The 15516-nt window shown below is 35.6% G+C and overlaps 2 protein-coding genes across 2 annotated transcripts; one reads left to right on the top strand and one right to left on the bottom strand.

The window, feature by feature from the left end:
• Positions 1 to 440: 440 nt before the first annotated feature.
• On the top strand, positions 441 to 5816 carry sfxn4 (sideroflexin 4). The gene is made up of 14 exons (XM_005795271.3): positions 441 to 590; positions 664 to 729; positions 809 to 865; positions 939 to 965; positions 1064 to 1118; positions 2163 to 2188; positions 3120 to 3173; positions 3250 to 3312; positions 3385 to 3453; positions 3544 to 3634; positions 4260 to 4375; positions 4452 to 4537; positions 5483 to 5600; positions 5672 to 5816. Exons 1-14 carry the CDS (start codon positions 552 to 554, stop codon positions 5747 to 5749), a joined length of 945 nt encoding a protein of 314 aa, XP_005795328.1. The 5' UTR covers positions 441 to 551; the 3' UTR covers positions 5750 to 5816.
• A 2485-nt stretch (positions 5817 to 8301) lies between these two features.
• Positions 8302 to 15516, bottom strand: fam45a (family with sequence similarity 45 member A). The gene is made up of 9 exons (XM_005795192.3): positions 15253 to 15516; positions 13734 to 13930; positions 12442 to 12521; positions 12213 to 12361; positions 11109 to 11220; positions 10937 to 11037; positions 10192 to 10299; positions 8969 to 9063; positions 8302 to 8897 (listed from the first exon to the last, which is right to left on the bottom strand). The coding sequence occupies exons 1-9, from the start codon at positions 15296 to 15298 to the stop codon at positions 8730 to 8732; spliced, it is 1056 nt and encodes a 351-aa protein (XP_005795249.1). The 5' UTR covers positions 15299 to 15516; the 3' UTR covers positions 8302 to 8729.

The following is a 15516-nucleotide window of genomic DNA, read 5'->3' as shown; positions in this document are numbered from 1 at the left end:
CCTTCAGGTGCTCTTCAGAACTTCGTACGTTAACGTCGACGCCATATTGAGAGGGGCATGTTTGTTGAAGTACGCGTTGAAGTCAGGATTAATCATATTGTTAACACTGACTATGATGGATATGAAATTAATTCGTGATTTACTGACAAACAGGACTATGCAAGAAACAAATATGGATTCACCATTATTTTCTTGTTTTATTATATATCTAATAAATAATTTAAATGTTGGAATGTCTTAATTTATCTAATACATGTAATATTTTCCCAGTTTTATTTAAATTATATCAGTTTCGCATAATTACCTAACTACTTATTGATATATTGAACCGGAGTGTGTGATCTAAAAATAAAACATTTCATATCTCTGTTATTTTCTATTTTTTGAATGCATCTTGAACGTACCCACCCACAGCGCTGATCACGTGACTAAAACGGAAGTCTCGTTTTAAACATCTTGACCTCAGAAGCATGAGAAAGGCATGCTTATAGGATTATTTTTCAGTGGGTTGTTTTACTTTAATTCCTGTAAACTTTTATTTTTTCTTCCTTATGGATGCTAATCTGCTGCAGTGGAAAACTCAAGGCCAGGTAACAGCACACTGCAGGGATTAAACATGCAGATCATTAATGATAGTTACACTGAACCTGTTTTGTTTTTTAGTCTTTTCTCAGTAGGTTGAGGACTTGGCTTTACCTCCTGGATCCATCCCTGCTGCTCTCCTCTGATGTGAGATTTAACAGTAACTATGGAGTTCTGCTGCGATCTTGGCCTGGGCGTAATAATCTGCTCTCTCTGCTCTCCTCAGGCTGAAATACTGAAAGCCCATTCTCTTATTGGAAGTACAGAGAAGCTGGGTGAAAAGGTGCGTTTTAGTGTTTTAAGAACGTAAAGTGGTTAAAAACATAGCAAACCTTTAATATCTGCATTTCTGACAGGATGAAGTGGCAGTGAACCTCTCACTTGTAAGTTTAATCATATTTCACATATTCTCTAACACAAATCTCAACTTTCATTAAAATGATTTTTTGCATATGATATTTATTGTATCTTGTGTTTACAGTCTTCTTCCCACACTGGTACTGGTGCTGTTCTTCCACTTTTTTTCCGCCCCCCAGGTAGGAAATGAAAATGTGCATTTTTGTCTCAAAACATTCAAAATTCACCTCTCAGTTTTAGTAGGCATGAGCAATTATGCAACCATAAATCTTTGGTTGCTATAAGATGTTATATTTACTGACAGTAAAAGTTTTAAAGGACAAAAAATAATAGTTGGGAACTGAATCTATTATACTAGAGTTAATTATATGTTTAACCTAAAATTACATGTATTCTGCAATGTTGTTTTTTTGTTTTTATTTAATTTCTAAAAAATGTTTTAGTGGTGTAAGGGTTAGGGAAGTGAGCTCCAGCACTTTTGGTCAGCTGGTTTTACCGCTGTATGCGCGTCACAGTGGCTGCTTTGTTGTTGACTTATCATCCAGAAACTGCTTCCTGCGTTCTTGTTGGTTGTGCAGGAGGCTCCACTTCTGCTTTTCAAAGCTGTATGGTTGCATAACTGCGTATCTGTTTGCAGCCATTTTCACGTGCGAGTGTAAATGTTGAGTTGGGGAGGGCGTGGCCAGCAGCAGCTTATTTGGATTTAAAGTGACAAGAGACCCTAAAACAGCTAAAATCTCATTTTTTAAGAATGTTTAAGTTCAGAAAAATGTAATGAACATGTTCGTTGCAGCCCATAGACTTATCCTAACTTGGTCAAGGAAGGACAATATGCTTATAAGACGTTAATCAGCCTCTCCTGGTTGGAAAAACAATATCTTGTTGCCACGGTTACTCATCATTCCAGAGGGAACAATTGTCCAAAAAAAAAAAGCAACACAACTAGAAACATTTTGATCAAGTCTGAACTAGGAACAGTTCCAGAATTATATTGACATACAAAATGGAGATGTTTCAATAAATTAATGTGTAATAAACTAGTTAATGTGTTGCAGTATTTATACTCCAACTTTAAACCCAGTCACTCCTCTCTCTACCGTACACCTCACCACTGTCTCACCGCTCCACCCTCACACCTCCAGTTAGTTATGTGAAGTAAATTTCATTTTGTTTCCTGTACAGTTTGAAAAAATTGTGACTTTTATTTTTCTCCTTCTTTCCAGCATATCTACCAATATCAGGACCTTTGGTAAGTGTATTTACTACCTGAGGTCTATGTTTGCTAACAAAGTAACAGTCCATGATATTCCTTTGTTAGAAAACATTAAAAACAGATTTACAACTTAGTGAGTGAAAGAATTATTTGTTTGAAAAGATCGACGATGTTTTTTGGGAATTACGTTCCTAATGCCGATACCAAATACAACACCTGTATCCGTGATACTTATTATTTATGTTTGATATAACATAATACTTATGACCTTCAGGTGTTTTTGTGTTTTTTCTTAGAATAATTTTTTGTTAAAACCTAACACAGAATTTGGATAAAGTTTATGGGTGTTCACAAGATGCTTTGTGAACAGTAGAAAAATAAAAACATTTGTGGGTTGTTTTCAAAATAAAGTGCAAAAAATATATAATTTGAGAGCAAATTAAAACAAAATAATTTTTTAACAGTAGAGTCGAGAAACTACAATACAAAAATAAAATTTCAAGAGGGAAACTGAAACTAAAGTATCGATCAGATGCTGATACAGACTTGGTATCAATATTATTAGAATTATGAAATGAAATCTTTATTTATTTTGAACAAGTAAGATGTCAGAGCAAAAAAAATAATAATTAAGAAGAAAACAAAAAATGTATCATAATAATCAAACATAAAAATCTAAATTTTGTAACCAGTTCAAAAAGTTGTAGGAAGTAGACAAGGTTTATTAAATCCTACCCAAATCTCATCCAAATATGTCCAACATTATACATATTTACACATCTAATTTTTACTCTTTTCAAATTGTATCTACACAATTAATTTATTACTATGCCTTTTACATATAGTTTTGTGCTGTATATACATGCAACATGCTTGTTTCTTTGGTGAATATTCTTTCTCTTCACATTAAAATAAAGCCTACATTAATTTCCTCGGCTGTTAAAGAGCGACCTCTTCCTGTTTCCAGGTCGTTGCGAGTCTCTTGCCTCACAGCGGAGTCAAAGCGGCGCTGTTCTGGCAGGTAATGATGCGCATCGCCTTGCATTTGTTGAGTTTGTTGATGCTGATAAACTGAAGTCATTCATTTCGCTGTTCAGTTTTTGCTGCAGAGTTACAACGCCGGGTTCAGCTACGTGCACAGAAACTCTTCAACAGAGAAGGTAAAGTCTGTAATATCTGACAATGACTCAAAAGTAGCAGATTTTTCAGTTTCACCGTCTCTTTGTCTCCAGGAGAAGAAGACGTCACTACAGCAGCTTCTTGTCATCGCGGGAACCGTTTCCTACACGACGTGTGCTGGGGTGCGTAACGCTTTTCACTGCAGAGTTCGTCACCGAAAGCTAAGCAGTTTGAGGAGTTGCTGATTGGATGTTCTGTGTTTATTATTTTAGGCTCTTCCTCAGATTTTTATCGACAGGCTCCGCATAAGAAGCCCTCCGTTGCAGACGCTCTGCAGGTCGATTCTCCCCATTCCGCTGTCAGGTGAAGCTCCTGTCCTCAAATTAGGCTTCAGCCGCAAAAAAATGTCTGAATTTGTGATGTCTAGGATCACATCCCGCATGGGACATCACATTTTAAAAGCTGAGTAAATATGAAAATGTACAGTAATACATTAATAATAATGTGAAGTAACATGAAGAACAAATAAGATGGGAGAATCTCTCACATGTAAAAAGTTTTAAAAACTTGTTTTTCACATGTGCAAATTATATTGCGTCTTAACCAGGGTTACAATAGTTTTGGGTTTTTCGTTGTAGTTTCAGTTTTATTTCATTGACATTTTGTTTGTCTAAATTCAGTTAGTTTTTATTAGTTTTTATAGTGTGTGTTTGCTAGTTTTTAGTTATTAATGGAAAAACATTTTGTTTTATTTTTATTGGTTACAGTAGTTTTATTTTTTCATACTTTCATAATTTTTAGATGCAGAATTCAAAAAGGTCAAAGTATTGTGAATCCTGTGTGGCCACGTTTTGTGTGTTTTTGATGTTTTGTGTGTTTTTGATGTTTTGTGTGTTTTTGATGTTTTTTGTGGGTCTTTTGTTTGTTTTCCTGTGTTCCTGACTCTTTCCCGCTGTGGATTCATGATCTTTTCCTTCACCTCCCTCAGCTGCTCTGGCGTTCCTCAACGTTCTCACCGTCAGACACCAGGAAACAGAAACAGGGATCCAAGTGTTCGATTGTAACGGAAACCCTGCTGGCGTCTCCAAAGCAGCAGCGTCAAAGGTTAAAAAAGCAGCAAAATAAATGAAAAAAGCATTTTAATGCAACAGTTTTAGAATTAAAAGTTTGTTTTAATTAGGCCGTGTGGGAAACTGCGCTGTCGAGGGCGGTGCTGTTTGGGACGACTGCTGCCGTTCCTAACCTGCTGGTTTTATTCTTACAAAAGTGAGTTTGATTTTTATTATTTTTATATCATTACTAGTTTTTCTTTGAAGTTACTGGCTAACGTTTTCTATAAAATCAGTCAAAATCACTTTAGATGGAGTCTATCTGAGGAAGAACATCATCCCGGGTTCAGTTTTTCTATTTTACTGTAAAGCTTTCCACATTATTTCACAGTTAAAACTACAGCAGCACTTTTTTCTTTTTTTGGGATCTGTCAATTTTTGTGCCTTTTGTGATGTCATCAAAAAAGTACAGTAAAGACAAAGCAGAACTAGCAGTTTCTTTGTTTGGGGTCTTTAAAAAAAATTGTGAAATTTTACAGTGGAAAATTGGGCTGCAGCTTGTAATCAATAGATTATTCTATTGATTATGACAAACATTTTGATAGGAAAAAATTGGCACATTTTGCAGATTTTACATCACTTAAGACTTCTTTATGCAATATTAGAGATGCATTTAAAATAGACAAATATAAGAAAATAAAATTTTATTGTCTAAAATAGCAGAATTCCTTTAGATTACGTTTGATCATTTGTAGCAGAGGATGAATCTGCAGCTAAAAACATTAATACAGTGCAGGATTAACTTAACAATTGGTTACCAAAAGGTGCTTAAATGTTTTTTTTTATTATTTTACCTGAAGCTAAAACTGTTGTGAACTATTTACAGATAAATGTTTCTAATCTTAAATCCAAAATTTATATATATACAGTATTTTGTATAGTTTTTGCTTAATTATTGCTCTGAATGGTTTTTTTTTCTTCTAGCAAATAGCTTTTGAGTCTGTTTACTCCACTAAACAATTAATTAATTACTAAATTAGTTGATTATTTCAATTGATCCGATAAATTGTTTCAGCCTTAGTTTAAATCCTGTGGAAATATCCAACCGGCTGGTATTTTCAACCACATTTGAACAGAAATATAATCTGTTTTCTTTTTGCAGGAGAGGATTTTTCCAGAGGAACTCTCTGCTGATGGCACCGTGTCGCCACATCAGCGCGGCGCTCGTCCTCGGAACGATGATCCCCGTCTCCTTCAGCCTCTTCTCGCCGGTGGGAACGGTGAGGTTTGGGATTTTCTGCTTCCTATCGGCTCTGAGGTTTTCCAAACTGACTCCGGCTTCGTTTCACAGATAAACCGGGACAGCGTGGAGGAGGAGCTGCAGGCCGGAGCGTCGGGCCAAACCTTGTTCTACCACAGAGGACTGTGAGGGGCAAAACCTCAGGAAATGTCTCAAAATTAATTTATTAAACCAAGTCATTTTGATATTAACTTTATTCAGTTGTTGTATCAGGTGTCTTTTATACCAAACATTTTATTTAATCATAAAAACACATTTGCTTTGATGTTGCATGAATTTTAAAATGTAAAACCTACTTTCTTATTCAAGAGAATGAGGCAAAAAAATTATCTGATTTTGCAGAAAGAATCAACAATGAAAGATTAATAACCTGAACAGTAAGTCGTGTGAAGCAGTAAATTCAACAGTGCAGTATGCAACATTTATAAAAATGTTTTTTTTTTACAAATTTGTTAAATCTGTCACCCTGTCAGGTAAGCAGCTGCTTAAAGCCCCCAAACCTCTAGGGGGCCCCCAAGAGCACCAAGCTAGCATGACAAAACATTTATATATACATAAAATAACACTGAATAATAAAAAATAAAAACAACCTCTATTGTAATAATTGTTACATAAATTGTTAATCTCTTCCTGTTGACGGCTGCTGTTACTTTTGGAAAATAATATCAAACCTGTTTACTGTAAATTTAGTGTTTATCAGCTGATGTTACGGTCAAATAGTAGAAATAATATGACACTTAAATACCACTCTGCATTTAAAAGATCCACTTTTTTTAGTTGACTACTGCTATAATCATAATAACACTGGTATGACGTAAGCTAATTGCAAATGATGCTAATGACTGCAGGTATGTTACACATAGAGTAGACTAGGAATGATAAAGCAGGTTTGTGTTGACATGTTGGTATGGGGGGCATGGGGGGGGAATAACAATCTGCTTAAGGCGCCAAAAAGACTTTGGCCGGCCCTGCAGTTTAACATGAGACAGATAATCTGTGAAAAGATCAATTTCTTCCACTTCCTCCCAGAGCTACTATTGATGTGACCAAAAACAGCCAGTGGTGGTGGCAGTATCATGCTGGGGAGTGACTTGTAGTGTTGAAAAAGTACAAATGTCCAAATTCTGGTCAGTTTTGACCTGAGATTTTCCAGATGTCTGTTAGATTTGGAGATCTTTTCCAGGATTAGGAGGGTTCATATTACCAATTGCTTTAATCCAGTTTTAGTTTAATGGTTTGTAAACTTTTTAATCCAGTTTATCGTAACGGATTTTTTCCCCTAATGGATTTATTTGTTGATATTTACAGGATAAATGTCAAGTTGACAACAGAAAAAGTTTGGTAATAATGTCAAAGTCTCAGCCATCTTGGATCTTAACATTTGACCCGTACATGCTGTCAGCTGATGCATTTAAAGGCGGATAAATGGTGGAAATTCCCAGTTTTCACTGAACAGGAAGTGAATATTTGGGTATTTCAGTATGTGACCAGATGGAGGTAAAACTCATTCGGTTCTGATCTCTGCCTGGTGGATATGTGCATCTTTTTTAAAAAACATGTTTAAAAAATAACCCACAGCACTGATCCTATTAGTACAAAACAAAACGTTAAACTGATTAAGAGGGAAAAACCAGGTATTCGTTTTTACTAACTCAATTTTATAATAACATCTCGTCACATGAGGATCATTTTCACTCAATCTCCGTTTGAACAAGAAGCTGGAATGTAGGAAATGTAATGAGAAGCACAAACAGAGACTTCTTTAAAAAAATAAAAATAAAAAAGGACGTATTGATCTGACTGCAGCAATCAGCACAGAGCTTCAAATTTAAGATTCACCTTTACTTTTTGTTCATTTATTTAAACAGTTCTTTTGATGATGATAAAACAAACAATTTGGTGATAAAGTTTGAATTGTGGATTTTGTTTTTAATCCACAAAGGGTCAAAATTATGCATACAGGCTGAGATGCATACATGCATTCATGGCATTTTCCCAGTAGTTTGGAAAATATGTAATTCTTTCAGAATAAGAATCAGCATCATCAGCCCAAACAAGAGTTTCTAACTGATTTCAAACATCACAATGTACAAATATTTGGTTTAAATATCTAAACTTTAGAGGAAATAATATATAATTTTCCACAAAGATCAATATCTACCAATGTAATTGCAAATATGTTGCATCTTTGTTTTAAAACCCAAACAAAAAAATAAAATCATGGTTCTTCAAACACAAGGCCACTTTTTTTTTTTCTTCAAAAGATCCTGTAACATTTGCGACCCAAAATATTTTTTTAGCTGGACTGAGCGTAAAATAGCTCTTCTGATTACAAAGACTGCAGACGAAGAATGGACGACGTTTATTTCACTTGACAAACTTATAAACTTCTGGTTTGATATGATGACAGAAGCTCATTATTACTCTGTGGCAACATAAAAACGATTGTTTTAGACTCCTTGGATTGAGCAAAAGATGAAAAGCTCAAAGAAACTCAATAGAGCTCGAATCAGTCCAAAATTACTATTTTATTTACAACATAAAAAATCTGCCAGTGGAACTAGAATGTTTTCATCAATATTAAGGAATTATTTACTTTAAAAAAAGCTCCTACATCTTTCTGAAAAGTTACTTATAAGTTAATTTTGTCTAATTTCATCTGTAGATTAAAAAAAAAAACTTGGTAAGATTTAATGTTTTTTGCAGTGAAGGAAAACAATTTAAAAGGCCAATTAATTCAAGAAAAATTGCAAAATATCAATTTAGAATGAAACCAGAAGCTTGTTGATGGAACATTAGTATCTTTGAGCCTTTATGTATGATTTTAAAGAAAAGAATAAATTCAATGAAGTTGCATATTAAAATCCCATAATAACATGAATTCATGTCTATGATTTCTGTAGATTCTTTCTGTAAATCGTACCACAGACACATTAAGAAATAAAACCCTTCAGGTTTTAATCGCATTCAGCATTTAAAATTTTGAATAAAACGTTAATTATCAACAACCTGGAACCTCAGGTTCCTCACCTTCAGGTTTCAGTGCAGGGAAAAAAAAGGCCTTTGAGGAGACAGGAAGTGTCCGAGACGATGAGGCACAAGCTCCAGTTTATATCCGTAAGAGTTGCTCTGCAGCTGCCAGGTGAAACAGGAAGTTCTCGGTGGCCGGGGGGAAGTGATGCTGCTTCAAAACCTCCAGCGTGAGCTTAGAGTCTTCGCAGGCGTCAGCCAGGGCGAACAGGTTGGTGAGGATTTCCTTTGTCTTGATGGAAATGTCCTGATGATTAAAGTTTGGTGTTCAGAGCGGAAGGGAGGAGGAGAGGGAAGCGGCTCTGTGCCGGTTCTCACCTTGATGACCTGACTGTCGGATCGCTCAGCGTCCTCCGCAGACTGGACGATGACTTGAGCCACGTCCTTGTGCAACTTCCCCATCGCCATGGCGTCTGCGGCGACATGCAGGCATGACGCAACGTTTTATTCAATCCAAAAAAAGGAGTTACATTTTTATCATAAGATTCACTATATCAATAAAAACCTTTAATTCAATTCATCAGAAAAATTAACCAATAAAATAATAGATTTTAGTCCAATTTATAGAAGTGCACCAACTGCACTATAAAAAGCCAATTCGGACCAATACTATTTTTTCTTTCTAAATAAAATTGCTAAATATAACAACAAAGTTGATAAGTTGGTATTTGCTAGTTTTTTTATTATTAGTCATCATTGATTAAATATTATTCCATTTTTGTTGAGTTTTTATTAGTTGTAGTTTTTTTCATAGTTTAATTTTTAGGTGCAAAATTCAAAAGGTCAAAGTAGTGGGTAATAAATACTCAACAGAAGATACAATTTTCAAAAAGTTTCAAAACTCTGAAGTTTTCTCCAAACTTTTGGTGTCGAGCGCCAAAATTTGCTGGCAGTAACTTCTTGTGTGGAGAGAAATCAGTTTGAAACGCTAATAAATAGATTCATAACCCCAAAAATTAATAATATATCTATAGTTTCAGTATGTTTTAGTTTTATAAACTAAACCAGTTTGTAAACTGGAACAATATAGCTCCAGTTAGATATATTTATTCCCCATTAATTACCATTTTTATTTCTTTCAGTTAACAAAAATGTTTTCAGTTTTGGTTATTTAGTTTGTTTTAGTTAATTATAAATAACTTAACTCTGCACCACTGAACAGTGGCCCAGTTCTGGTTCTGTTTTAGAAGTGGGTTCTGTCTCTGGGTCAGGTCTGGTTTAATTCAAGGAAAGGAACCGGTGTAGTCAAAGTCCTGGATACGGCTGAGTGTGTCAGACCTGGAAGTTCTGATTCTTGCTGTACATCTTTCGTTCCTTCCACTAAACTTTCCATTAATATATTAGGATACAGCACTTTCTGAACAGCCAGCATGGTTTTAAATTTAAAATTTTTTATTAATCTTCTATTGAACATTTAGGTTTTAGTTCATTATCCAAGTTAAAACAGATTATTTCCATAATCACTAAAGGAAATATCCTCTGTGTTGAGATTCTTATTAATTAAAAACCAACTGTATTTTGTTTTTTTTCAGTGAACATACCTTTGGCGCCCTGGGACACGGTGATCACACTGTCTGGGAGGCTCACAAACACGTCAAAAAGCTCCAACCTGTTGCTCACTTCTGGATCCACAAACCCAGCGATGTAACCTGAGCAGAACAGAAAATAGAATAGAATAGAATTACTTTATTCATCCCAGCAGGGAAATTATTTCGCAGTTACAGCAGCATAGAGACAAGACACACAACAACCACCACTGAGTAGCAACTGCAGACAAAACAAAAATAAAATACAACATGCAGATTTTTTTTTTTTTATTGAAACATCGATCTCAGTTGTTATAAAAATGCTACATATCAAATATGACTCAAAGAAATGTTTTAAAATTAGGCCTTTGTCTCTTTAAAAACTTCTGCTTTTTCTGAAACTCCACCTTCAGAAAATCATCCCAACATGGCTCCTCTATTAACCCTTTAACAAACTTTTGTACCAGAGTTTCACTGAGAAGCAGCTCCTATAATGAGCTCAGGTGTTTGCTAATAGCTGCTGGCTAGTCTGAAGAAGCTGTGTGGGGGAGGAGCTGTGCCTGAAAGGCGGAGCTAGGTCCACCCAGGTGGTTAGCACAGCTCAATGGTCGCCATGGAGATTAAATGATTTCTGCATAAAAGAATCAAGGCAACAATCCATGTTTGTTTTTGATGTGGGAATAACATGATGTAATGCTGAAAAAAGTCAATTTTACATGATACTGCCCCTTTAATTGGTCTGATCTGCCGGCGACCTCACCGGGGCATTTCTTCAGGTCGTCCAGCTCAGCTGCGGTCAGGTGAACGTAGGGATGCAGGACGGACCAGTCCTTCCTGTGCCAGGCCAGAGCCGGCAGCACTCTGCTCAGAAAGAGGACGGAGACTCAGAATCATTCCCAACAACAAAACGAGAGGAAACATCCCAGTTTCACCTGGTGAACTCCAGGAGCGCTTCAATCCGAGGATGATGGACCACAATCCTCTTCTTCAGCATCAGGGCTGTGTACAGGATGATGGTCTCCATGCCGAACTGAGACACAACATCTGAGGCAGAAGAGGAATGAAAAACAAGTTCAGGTTCAGTTCAACGTGCTTTATCATAAAATCATCATAAAACATCATACAGTCACCAACTGAGAAACAAGAAACATTTGATCAAATTCATCAGAATCATCAAGGTACATCAAATATGCTGAGACATTAGGCCTTTAGTCAGAGTTTGGTAGTAACTAGTTACATTTACTCAATTACATTTAGTTGAGTAACTTTTTACTAAAAGAAATTACTAAATTTTTACTACAATGTACTTTTTACTTTTACTTCAGTAATTTTATTTTGAAAAATAAAATTACTGAATAATATTTTACTCTTACTTGAGTAAAAATTTCTACCCACTAAATGAAAAACAAACATGTTTTAACCACAAATTCACCAGACACAGAGAACCTGCAGTTTTTGTTAAAGTTTTTTATTGAGAGAAACTGCTAAATGTTTCTTTGCCTGATTTTGTTATTTTTTTGTTTCTTATGTAAATTATTGTAATTGTTTTAAAGTTTCCACTTAACTTTATATTTGGTTCATCTGATGATGCATTATTATTCCATTATCACCTTTACATTATGTGAAAATCGTCTCAAAACAACAATAGTGTCATTTATCGCGATAATTACTGGAACAATTTAGTACTAATTAAATAAAATGTATCGTAGCTTGGCCCTGATGCTCCTCTGTAGAACTCACAGATATTATGACTGAAATAAAAGCCCCTTTTTAAAAAAACATTTTCTGTCATTTGTAATTTCATTTTTAGAAAAGAAAGCTAAAAAAAAAATCACAAATCGGATTTGGCATAAAAACAGAAAAAAAATTATTTTACTTATTTACACAACGATGTTGTGTTAAGCTGAGTGTTTCCAAACCAGTAAAAGATTTTTGGTACTTTTATCAATAATAAATCAATAATGATGATTCTGATCTGGTCGTTTAATAATTGATGTGAAGGAAAACCATTAGCGGTGACTCGTGGACGGTTTTACCTTTGATTGAACCTGCCAGGTACGCCTTTCGGACGTCATAATCCTTGATTAGAAACGAGCCATTTTCATCATTCTGACAGACTCCTTTGGTCAGGACGGTGATGTAAGCCTCCATCATCTTGACCGGACTGCCGTGTTTGACGTACATCCTGAAAAGCAAACCAACCGCACTGATAAGAATGAACCGCGAGCGTTGGAACGGTGGAAATGAACTTTAGAACATCATTACCTGCAGAGTATTCGACTGAGAGCAGCGTATTTCTCAGGGTTGAAGTCTTTTGCTGTGACAGCCATTGAAAAATGGGTGACCTACAAGCAGAAGACAAAAGATCAGCACATTTGTATAATTTATACTAGGCTGGGTGATAAATTGATTTGATCAATTAATTGAATATTTCGGTTTTTGAAGATTAAATTTGTGGAAAATCTGGATTTTTTTCCACCAATGGGTTTCCATAGAGTGATGTCAGCACAAAACAAGGCAGCCATCTTGCTTGACAACCATGTTTCACAGACATATTGTATTTATTTGGACTTTGAATTCAACTCAACTCTGTGTGGGAATATTAAAGCCAAGCTACAATAAAAAAAAGTTAATAAGAATAAAGTGGCAATTTTATGAGAACTCAAACACAAAAAAATATCAAAATTACCACGAGGAATTTTGATCAACATGTGAAGTTCTACTGTGGCACAAGTTTTATAAATTACACTTAATCTTTTAACACATCAGCATCAAACTATCAGTAGGTCTTTGAAACAATCGTGAAATTTCAAAATAAGAATGACAGACTGAGGCGATCACATCAGATATGAGAGTTTTAGGGCCAGGCGAGAAAGAAAACAAAAAATCTACTAGAATTTTTTTTTTTGATTAATCTAAAATGTTTTCTAGTAAAAAATCTGAAGCTTTTCAATCAATCTCAGAATTTTCTTGTTTTTCTAGAATATTTCTGAGATTAATCTAGACATTTCTGGAGTTTTTTTTCTAGCCTATTTTAAACTTTTTGGACCTAAAAAATGTCCCTATTTTTTTCTAGAATATTTGTGAGGTTAATCTAAAGAATTTTTTTCTCGCAAAGTTTTTACTTATGGAGCTCCGAAATTCTCAAGTTTTTCTAGAATATTTCTGAAATTAACGTCAAAATTTCTGAGTTTTTCTCACAAATGTATTCCTTTTTTCTCTCGTTACAATGGCCTTAATATACCATCATACATCAGATTCTGATAACTCTATCCAGGCTTTTTTCTCATTAAAACAACTTTTTAAATAATTTAAAACGGGGTTTTTTGTGATAAAGTTGCATCTTTGTTCTGATATTATTAAGACTGTATTCTTGCAATTAAACAAAAAATGTTGTAGCCTACAAGTCACTTTTAGGAAATATTTTCTGTCAATTCTAATTTCTATTTTAGAAAAAAAAAATTAAATTGGAAACAATCTGATTTTATTTTTAAGCCGTATCATTCAGCCTTATTTTAGAGGCGTTCTGATCCAGAGACAGGCAGCCGGGTCAGCACCTTGTTCAGCGCCGTCGGCTCCTGGACCTCCAGCGTTGTGATGTAGTACCAGGTCCGGCTGAACTGGCCGAACACGAAGGTGTGGAAATCCCGTCCATCCTGCGTCAGGCAGCACTTCCTGAGCAGCAGCTGCCTCAGCTCAGCGCTGACGGAGGGATAACACCACACCCACAACGTGTCTCCATTCACGTCTTTCTCTAATGGTGGAAACATGAAAGACAAGATTCAGTAACGACTCTGGACAAACAGTGAGGAGTAGATTATCTAAACCAAACACCTTTTGCTGCTAATGCAGCTGCAGATTTGTTATCTCCACCCAGAGTGTCAAACTTAGTATCATTTTGGGCCATATCAATAATGTCCTCTACGAGTCGTTTGTGGGGGAATGTGTTGATAAAATGAACAATAAAACTGTTGAAATGACTAAATAATGTTCTCTGCATTCGATGAGTACAGTACTTACTTAAATCTCACATTGATGTAATTTGACAGCATATTGATAAAAAGTGCTTTGATTTGATTTATAAAATAATACTTAACAAAATAACTTATTTATGTGGCCTTCTACAGTCTAGAGGGCCGCGTAAAAATCTACTGCGGGCCAGATTTGGCCCTCGGACCTTAAGTGGCATACATGTGATCAAGACATTTCTGTTGGTTCTTCTAACCAAAACAGCTCAAGCTCAGTCAGTTTTAATGGGGAGCGTCTAAGATCACCAAGTGTAAAGTTTTATCCCCTTTTCCCATTCAGATTTAGGTCTGGACTTTGACTAGGCCATTTGACCTAAACCATTCCACTGCAGTTCCCAAGTGCAGCCTCTAACAAGTTTTATCCCATTACTCTTTTCTCCCTCCATTTTCCCCAACAACCCAGACCCTCTGAACGCATCCTCTCAGAATGATGCTGCCACTGCCATGTTTTACGGTGTTCAGGTTAGCATGCAAATCTAACCTTAGCCTGTCAGGTGTGCTCCTTCGTCAGTGTGGCTTCTGAAAGTGGTTGGCTTGTGTGTTTTCGTTCAGTAGAATTGGAGGAAAGGGGATTGTATGTCACACTTTTCAAAATTTTATTTGTATACAATTTCAATTAATAAAGAACCATAATTTTTCTTCCTCTCCACAATAATTTTTAAAATAAATATAATATTTTTAAATAAATAGTCAAATAAATAAATAAATAAAAATACACAATCATGCGCTGCTACATCTTAATAAAACAACTTGAAGTTAAGGGAGAAATTTGAGAAGATTCACTGCAGCTTTTTAGTGACTAGATAAAGAGTAAAATAAAGAATGGATCATGATGAGGTCTGAGTTAATGAATGTTTCACCACCAGATTATTGATGCTTTAAACTCCAACCTGAAGGATCCGTAGCGCCCTGCTCCTGCTGATGAAGCATATCTGGGTCACACTGGTGTCATGTGATCTCCTTAAAGTCCTGAAGCGCCAGCTTAAGTTGTTTAAATTACTATACACTTTAATAACAGAAGGAAATGACCCAATTAATACAAACTTACCAATTAATCCGACGCTCAACATCAGCTGCGTCTCAGTCGTTGCCATGTTCCATTCCAGTAGGAGACACAAGTTAAACTGCAGCCAAAACACAAGAAATCTCCTCGTTTTTGGAATAAAATCTCTCCCGGAAGAACCTCCAGAGTGCCTCAAATGGTTAAATGTCTGAAAACGAATCTGGATAGATTCAGAAAAAGCGGAAATTGTATGTCTGGTTACTGGGTTTGAGACAGTTCAGCTGTCAACAGACTTTCTCCATCTCTTTG

This window comes from Xiphophorus maculatus, chromosome 22, assembly GCF_002775205.1.
Source record: "Xiphophorus maculatus strain JP 163 A chromosome 22, X_maculatus-5.0-male, whole genome shotgun sequence".
Taxonomy (NCBI): domain Eukaryota; kingdom Metazoa; phylum Chordata; class Actinopteri; order Cyprinodontiformes; family Poeciliidae; genus Xiphophorus; species Xiphophorus maculatus.
Note: the sequence above shows the minus strand (reverse complement) of the source record. Positions and strands in the feature narration are given on the sequence as shown.

Coding starts and splice junctions, on each gene's coding strand:
- sfxn4 (XM_005795271.3), top strand. CDS start 552: ATGGATGCTAATCTGCTGCAGTGGAAAACTCAAGGCCAG. Junction 866..938: donor CAGAGAAGCTGGGTGAAAAG/GTGCGTTTTAGT, acceptor CATTTCTGACAG/GATGAAGTGGCAGTGAACCT. Junction 3,635..4,259: donor TCTCCCCATTCCGCTGTCAG/GTGAAGCTCCTG, acceptor CACCTCCCTCAG/CTGCTCTGGCGTTCCTCAAC.
- fam45a (XM_005795192.3), bottom strand. CDS start 15,298: ATGGCAACGACTGAGACGCAGCTGATGTTGAGCGTCGGATTAATTG. Junction 12,362..12,441: donor CTCAGTCGAATACTCTGCAG/GTAATGATGTTC, acceptor TTTGCTTTTCAG/GATGTACGTCAAACACGGCA. Junction 8,898..8,968: donor CCGACAGTCAGGTCATCAAG/GTGAGAACCGGC, acceptor TTTAATCATCAG/GACATTTCCATCAAGACAAA.